Here is an 8,452-nt window from a genome sequence, read left to right as displayed (position 1 = left end):
AGGGATTTCCTACACAGTTCATTACAGCTGTGGACCGATGTCCCGAGGAGTCTGGGGACATGCAGCAGCTGGGTGTGGGAAATGGTCCTGAACTCAGCGTAGGCCCCTTTCTCTCATCTGTCCATCCAACAGGGCTTTACAGAGCAACTACTACTTACTGGACTTACCATGGGCTGCCCCCAGGGTTAGCCGGATACCCAACACACACAGCAGGAGAGAAGTCAACAGGTGAAGAGAGAAGAAAGGAGAATAACAAATAACACATAATGATGTTTCATAGGTTGGTTTGTCGACATTTTCATTCAGGAAAACCATCATAAATACTTAAGTGCAAAGCCCTGAGGTTAAAAAGATGAATCAGTCCTAGAGCTGTCCCCAAAAGGAGCTCACTAAGAGCAGTTGATGCAAGATCTGGACTTATTTTCCATCATAAAAGACAGAAAGTGGCAAGGGGTATGAGAGATATGGAAGGATACAGAGAAAGAGGTCATTATGCTCCTCAAGAGCTACTATGGTTCTTTATACTGTATTGGCTCAGGGTCAAGTTCTTCAACCAGCCCAGCGAGTGCCTTTCAAAGGCAGATATTCAAGCCAAGGTCACAGACCCTAGATTGATCTGGAAGCAGCTTTACACCACTTCCTCCACCCTCAGTCTCACAAGAACCACCGATCTCTGACCACATGGCTTAGTTCACGTTTCAGACAACAGAATGAGTTTAAAATGGCAAATTTTGTGTTATATATATTTTACCACCACCAAAAACAAACAGAAAAAATGGAATTCCATGCTGTTTAACTGCAAATATGGAATACTAATCTCTAGAACTATAATTTTCTCTTGAAGGAACAGAATTCCTCTCACACACCCCAGAGTTATTATCAAAGTCTGTGTTTAACCAGTTGTTGTGATCTATTTCCAAAATTATCATCTAACCCTGACAGCGTTTACCTGTGGCCAAGTTGTAAGGGCTTCAGAACTGGGTATGTTAAAAAAAATTTTTACATCCTTGCAAATAAAAATTTAAACCAAGACTGACAATATCAGCATATGGATGTTTGTAAGGTTTGAAAAATTATTCCTTGCCATTTTCTCCAAACACACCTCATCCTTTCTGGGCCATCCAAAAGCAAGAAACATTTTCCTTTAGGTCAGACCACACCAACGTCCCAGGGTCTTTGGGTTAACCTCACCAAAATGACATCTTAAATTTGAGCATCCCCCCACCCCCGAGTTCAGGTTGTAGCTTTCTGGGCAAGGTCAGTTTCACTGGAGAACCTAATGAGAACTATGAACCTTCTTTCTAGAAAAATCCAAATTTTAAAGGGTTCACAAACCTTAGTTCAGAAAAGTTGGCTCAAAAAAACCAATGGCATTTTTATGTAATGGGATTACATTAAAAAAATAATAAAAGTGCAAGGTTATTGGGTATCATGAAAACCACACAAAAACATGCAGGCTGAATAAATATGATCTGGTTGGCTGTCTTTAAAAATAAAATGACTAGGGGCTTCCCTGGTGGCACAGTGGTTGGGACTCTGCCTGCCAGTGCAGGGGACATGGGTTCCAGCCCTGGTCCGGGAGGATCCCACGTGCCACGGAGCAGCTAAGCCTCGGCGCCACAACTACTGAGCCTGCGCTCTGGAGCCCATGTCCACAAGTGCTGAGGCCCACGCTCCTGGAGCCTGTGCTCCACAACGGGAGAAGCCACCGCAATGAGAAGCCCGTGTGCCGCAACTAGAGAAAAGCCCTCACGCAGCAATGAAGACCCAACGCAGCCAAAAATAAATAAATATTTTAAAAAAAATTTTTAATGACTAAAATAATAATAAAATGACTATTACTACTATTCAAAAAAAAGAGGCAAGACAAAGAACAATTTTTACCCATTATGATTTATTCTCTACAATACTTTGTTAAAGAGTTCAATGATTTGCACTCAGAAGTTATATAGCCAAGAGGCAACCAAGTGTAATACAAAGAATTGGTCTAAAGTCTTTGCACTGAAGGCCATACAAAGTCTCTTGCTTCAGGGAAATAATGAAAATAAACAAAAAGAACAAATAGCTCCCTAGGCTTCAGAATCTCAATAGAAAATAACATCAACAGTTAGTGAAATTTTAGGTGTTAACATATCATGGAAAACAGATCTTGTGCAAATATTAAAATTAACACCCAGGACTTTTGTACAGATGATATTTATTATAAACAATAAAATATATGTAATGTCTCAACTACAAACCTTTCATGTTGAAAGGGTCTCTAACATGAGTTGCTTTTTAATATCATGAAGCGAAAAAGTTTAAGAACCTCACAGTGGAAACAATCCAACACCGACGAACTCTAGTGATCAGACATTCTCTTTTAGTTAGTGGAGAACAAGGACAATTCGAAATTACAGAGAATGTCCTAGCTGTGGGTATTGAGACAAGCCAACCTTCCAGACCAAAAGGCACTCACAGCTAGGGATGAAACGAACTCCAAACCAAACCAGCCAAGGTGGGGCTGGTTCCTTGAAAACAGTGGTTACTGTTCAGCTTGAGCAGCCCAAGGACAAAGGAAACACCGAGCAGAAAAACCTTCCCTTCTCTTTAAACCCACCACTCCCACTACGTGGACTGGCCGCCCTCATCACTGCTGTGGTCAAGCACGTGGAAGGCAGGTCAGTTCCAGTTCGGAGCTGTCATCTCCCTACGCAAAGCTGCCACGTGGATGATCCAGACTTAGTATTTTTCCTGAGAGCCACCTGCCATACATCTTCAGGAGGTGACCTTGACCGTATACTTCCAGACCACTTCCTGACTAGGCTCCGTTCGGGACAGACACTGACAGTGCCATTCCTCACGGGGCCAAACAGTTTTCCTCGGTCGACTCCTGAGTCCCCTCGCCAAGGCAAGAGGACCTCGAGCATCTCCACTGCTGGGCTTGGATGGGGGCGTGAGGGAATGTGCAGGGAGTCAGGCTTCTTCACTCCAGAAAGTGAAGAGCCCACGGAGCCCTCGTCAGTGTGGTGCTGGGCTTCAGGAGCCCGATTCTTGTGCACTGATTCCCCCCCCCCCCATTTCCTGGGTTTTAAAATCTGTTCATTTTCTTAAATGGCAGGTATCCTACCCCACCCTCAATAAAATAAAAAACATACTATACGTTGGGGAAGACAAATAGGGCAACATTTCTACGAGAAAAAATAGGCTTGAAAGAGCATGGCACTGAAAATGCTTGCATGACCAGTCTCACTGAGCGTGCTCAGGGGTGAAAGTTTAGCACCATTTTTTTTGCTTTTTTTAAACTTTAGAAATTAAACACAACTTTCAACATAGAAGACTTGAACAGGAATGAATGTAGCCCTATGTATCAATACTGTTGTACAAATTGGAGGTGGGCGGTTTAGTCCAGAGCTGCTGACCACCCTGACATCGATCCATGGCACCTAAGAGTAACTGCCGTCACATTTATTTGCAACAAGACATTTATTATTCTCAGCAGCAGGAAATCACGAAACAATCCCTTCCTCTTCGGGAGCCTGTTTTCAAGAACACTGCGAGGGAAAGGCGGCGGCATGCAGGAGCCCAGCCCACGCATCCAGACGTCAGCCGGCGCTTCCCTTGCCCGTTCCACACCCTCGCCAACAGCAGAGGACGGTGCCGAGCTCACCTGCTCACCCTTACCCATCTCTTCAAGAAACGAGACAACTACGCCTAGAATGGCACGTGTGTCGTTCCTCAGATTGTGCCTCTGCTCCCCCTACCCCGTTCCTGGCAGAAGCAAACTCCAAAGACCCTTTGACTTGAACATCTGCCCATTTTCGGAAAGCCACACCACTACCACATAAACATTAAAAATAAATTAAATCAAAACATTGTGTTCACTGGGTTGACACCCAATCTGCGTCAAGAGTTCTCTAAACACGTTGTTGAAAACCAGTGTATCACCCGTAGGGTCCTTTCTTCCAAGTGGCCACCTCTTCCTGTGAATCATTTCAGCAGTGCCTCTGTGACTGTGTTTTCAAAGCGTCTTCCAAGTGCCCAGCTTCTATGAACTTTGCCACCATATGAGTGAAGAACAGGCAAGAGGGAGGAGAAACTTGCTGACAGGTATTTGGAATCAGCAACAACGAGAAAGGGAAATATGCCACATGAAAGTATGAATGACCTAGAATAAAATGAGCTATTTGGAACTCTGCCATGGTGGGGTGAAGATTCCCGGCATGTTAGGCAAGATAAAGATTCACCTTGTTTAATGACACAGCTTTGTTCTAAAGTCCTGTAAGGACTGTAACAGCAACAGTTTTCCCACTTCTACAGGCAAACTAGAAAAAGGAACTCCTCTGCTTAAAGGTCTCTCAGGATGTTTGCCTGAACAGAAAAACAGCTTAGAGACCCTGGATTCTCTCCTATGCCGACGTGCCCTTCTAGAGCCTGACCCAAGTGCTTGTCTGAACACCTCTGCCCTCTGAGAACCTAGATCCAGCTATAGGCACTGCCACCAGTAGAGGAGTGAGGTAGCCGGGTGGTAAGGAAGAGGTCTCCCTCGACACTGCACGCAGCGATGCCGTCAGGACCTCCCGCGGGCATCCCAGTCCATTCCTCTGCAGGCTACACCACAGCGCTCTGTTCAATACCAGGAGACTCAATGCAGGAAGAGTGCCAGAAAATCCAACTGATAGTGGGATGAGAATTAAAACCTTTGAGGCTAACTGAGCAATGAGATCTGCAACGCCATCCAAAGGGCTTCCGATCTTGAGGTGGGTCTCTGTCCAGGAGCCGCAAACGACTCATGGTGCCCACGGTCGACCCTAACATGGCGTCCACTTACGAAGCATGGAGGTTGAGATCAACTCGTGGTATGCTATACACTGGAAGTTTAAAAAAAGGAATTTAAAACAACCTAAAAACGTTTCTTGTTGGTCTCCGTTGCCCAGACTGCCAGGGGAATACACCTACTCGATCTGGGGAGGCTGCAGGGGTGTGTGTGGGCTAAGCCTTCACGGACCATCAATTCCAGCTTCCACTGAGTGGCCAACACACAGGCAGCAAATCACCAGCGGCACCTGCAGCCAAGGTCTTCTGAACCCACACGGAATTCTCACTAGTCATGGAGGAGCCCCAATCCAACGGAACCCCATACTGAGGAAAGGCTGAGATAAGGCTTGGGCCCCTCAAGTTCTGTTTCATTCGATGTAACCCCGCCCCCCTCAGTCAGCTGGAGGCAGACTTGGCAACGGAAGCTAGCATCATAAAATGGTGCAGTAATAAAAGTAACTGGACCAGGAAGAGGAGGCATCTGCTCCAATGATGTCATAGCCATTGGTGGCCACGGGGGTGTGGGACTGGTCATGCAGCCGTGTGTCAGGAGTAATGATTGTAGAGGGGCGGGGCATGGAGAGCGCCATTCTGGAAACAGTGCTGTCGAGAAGCAATATATTCTGCATAACTGATTGTCACCTTCTCACTTCGGTACCTGTGTAAGGAAACAGGAAAGGGTATTAGGAACCCCAGACACTTCATTTTGTAGTCACGCGGCAGAGAAAACCAAAAGCTTATTCCACATTTTGAAAGAATAAAATGGAAGACCAAGAGCAATCTTACTTACAGAGAATGAAAGACGACAGCACAAGAGAACAGTGTTGTTATTACAAATGAACGAGATGGAAAAGCACACTCACAATTCACCCCTGAAGATCTGTTTTCTGCACATCCCACCTTTAAACACTTCATATGCTTATCACCAGGCTGCTCTTAAGCAATCTGCTACTAGGGTCTGGATGAAGAATTTCAAGGTCAAATTACATGGGTAGCAGACTGGAAGATGGCTGCACCAATGCCCAGTGTAAAACGCATATCTACTTTCAGGTTAAAATGTGATAAATTTGACAGAAATGCAACCTCAACTTGCAGAAAAGCAACAAACAAGTTATTTATAAACTAAAAGGGGCACAGATACCTAATTCTGGGTCAAATTCTGACGAAGCAGGTTAAAAGATCCTGGGGCTATAGAGGATGGGTCTCACTTTCCAGATGAATATGCCATATCATATCACAGGGTCATCAGAACAGAATTCATAGCACTTTGGCCTTGCTCTGGAAAGAGCCATGAGTCAGGATGCGAAGCATGGGGTGTTACAAACCTATGGAGCCTACTACAGACCACAGGAGCTGGGTGTGACAATCCTTACCCAGAGCCATCTCTTTCCCACTGTAATCACTCCTCCACTGCAAGGTGATTATTCCTGAATTTTGACAGGGAAATGGCTGTTCAAATAAATTATAATAATAATGATAATAATAATGCTTTGTATTTGAAGATTTTTCTTTTTTTGGAATCCAAAGCATTTCAAAAACACGGGGTTATCTTCAAAATAGACCTGTGAGGTTACGATATTGATTATTCAGCATTTTACAGATGAATGGGCCAACAGAGGTCCACAGAAACCCCACAGAAGCTAAACCTTTCAGTGTTTCCGAGTTCAGTAGGGATGGGAAGAGGACTGACATCTACTGACCACCTACTACAATGCTGCCTGGCCCTGGACTAGAACTTCTTCATACGTTACCTTACCACACCCTGAAACAACCCCACGGCATTATCATTCACCTCTTACAGACAGGAAATTTTTTTCTTTCTGCTCTGAGAGGTGGAAAAACCGGCCCAGGTCACACAGCTAGGAAGTGGCGGAGCTGGGATTCAGAGTCCAGTCCGTGCATATTTTCCTACACTAGGCAGCCTCCCCGTAGAAGTATTAGCCGCAAACAGGCAGAGGCGTTTCCTTGGAACTATTCCGTCAACAGGCCACCTGACTACATGTGATGACTTCAACTGACCCTGGACTTCTGTACCGAGAGCCTTTTCTCCTGCCTTCAGCCTTCCCGCTCAGCCTCCCAGCAAGTGGGTCTGACAAAGACACCCACGACCTGCTCAGCGGCTACTCTGCTCCCACTGTGCTACAGCTTAGCCGTGGACACGCCCAGGATGCTGGGGAGTCTCTGCCTTTGCTGCCACTGCTTCCTCAGAGCTTCAACCTCACCCATACTTCTTCGGTTTAGAGACTTTAACAGAGAAAATTTTTCTCTTCCCCTGTCTGTCAAAAGTATCCTCCGTCCAACCCCAAGTGAATTAAAATGACAAGGAAAATAAGACAGTGGCTTACCTGGTGAGTTTGATGGTTTTTCTGAATTCACTGGTAATTGGAGCCTTAAAGCCACCTTTCCTGAGCAAGGAGTCTATCGTCTGGATCTGATCCCAGTCTGAGGAGAAGGCAGGCACACTGAGGTCAGCGCACAGCGACACAAGAACGGGCCGTGCTCTAACACCACAGTGACAGAACAGAAGCAGCCCGGTCTGCTGCAGGCAGAGCAAGCCTGGGCACTGCCCCACGTCCCTGGAGCCCCGTCCACCTCACTGGCAGTCCAAAGAGAACCTGAGATGTGAGATGACGCCCGACACACGTCACGAACGGCTGTCCCCAGGCCCCCTGCTTCTGAGTCTTTCCTGTCAGCTGTGACCCCAGTATAACTATCTAGGAGCAAACATGGTCCCAGCGTAGACCAGCTTGTGGGCCTAGTGCTGTAACCAGGGCTGTTCTGGGAGAAGAGAGAATTCATACTCTGCGCTTGTATTCCTTTGTGTGGCCTTCCTTCGTTTCGATGATTTCTAGGAGTCGTTTTCTACTACAGAGACTTGACAGCAGGAAGGAAACTATTCCTTTAGGAAGGCTGGGAAGGTGTTCACACGTCTACTGCTGTGTTGTTCTTGAAACATTTTCAACAGATATAACCAAATATATCAAATTGAAAACCAAAGAGAACCCCCTAAATTACTGCAGTAGGTGCCTTGATTTTTAAATTTTCCCAAGCAGTTTTCAAATGGCAAAAGTGCTTGATTATTTACCTATATTATCATCACATCTCACTCTTAGTACTGTAACTCCTGGTGTGCCTCCTTGGACAGAAATGCCAGATTTATGATCTCAGTGAAGCAGTTAAAAGGCTTCCCCCTTTTTATGCCATATCCTCACTGCTTTTGAAAAAGTTTAAACACAACCACGATGGGAACCAACAAGGCAAGCCCTCTCCACATAATCAGTTCACTTACACACTGAACCGGATATTTTTCTCTATTCCAGGTTCACACCTAACAGATACATATTATTTTCAAAACACAGACCAGTTCCAAGAAAGAAAGAAAACTGGGTCATACACCAGACTGCACAAGCAGCATTTTAAGGTATTCTTCTATCTATGCTTTGAAAGAGAAAACCTGCCTGACCCATTTCCTACCTTTCATGTCCCACTGTAAGAACTAAGTACCTACTGAGTTCTTTCAAAACACAGGAGAGATTATGTTCTGCATTCTTCCAATTATCACACTGTGTAGTAGCTCACGACCAGAAGGTCAAAACCCACTAATATGGGCAACCTCCCTTTACAATGAACTCCAGAATATGACCAGTTGACTGCT

General features: G+C 45.5%; 1 protein-coding gene across 1 annotated transcript in view; it reads right to left on the bottom strand.

Annotated features, from left to right (window-relative positions):
* Positions 1-5,048: 5,048 nt before the first annotated feature.
* AMMECR1L (AMMECR1 like) overlaps positions 5,049-8,452 on the bottom strand; it is a 17,311-nt gene continuing 13,907 nt past the window's right edge. Inside the window, exons 7-8 of the mRNA XM_007461295.1 lie at positions 7,143-7,239; positions 5,049-5,455 (exon numbers count right to left, since the gene is read on the bottom strand). Coding sequence (XP_007461357.1) covers positions 5,344-5,455; positions 7,143-7,239 — 209 coding nt within the window. The 3' untranslated portion in view covers positions 5,049-5,343. The remainder of the gene's footprint in view (positions 5,456-7,142; positions 7,240-8,452) is intronic.

This window comes from Lipotes vexillifer, unplaced genomic scaffold (genome assembly GCF_000442215.2).
Source record: "Lipotes vexillifer unplaced genomic scaffold, Lipotes_vexillifer_v1.1 scaffold158, whole genome shotgun sequence".
NCBI lineage: Eukaryota > Metazoa > Chordata > Mammalia > Artiodactyla > Lipotidae > Lipotes > Lipotes vexillifer.
The sequence above is the reverse complement of the archived record's forward strand: the minus strand, read 5'-3'. Positions and strand labels throughout refer to the sequence as shown.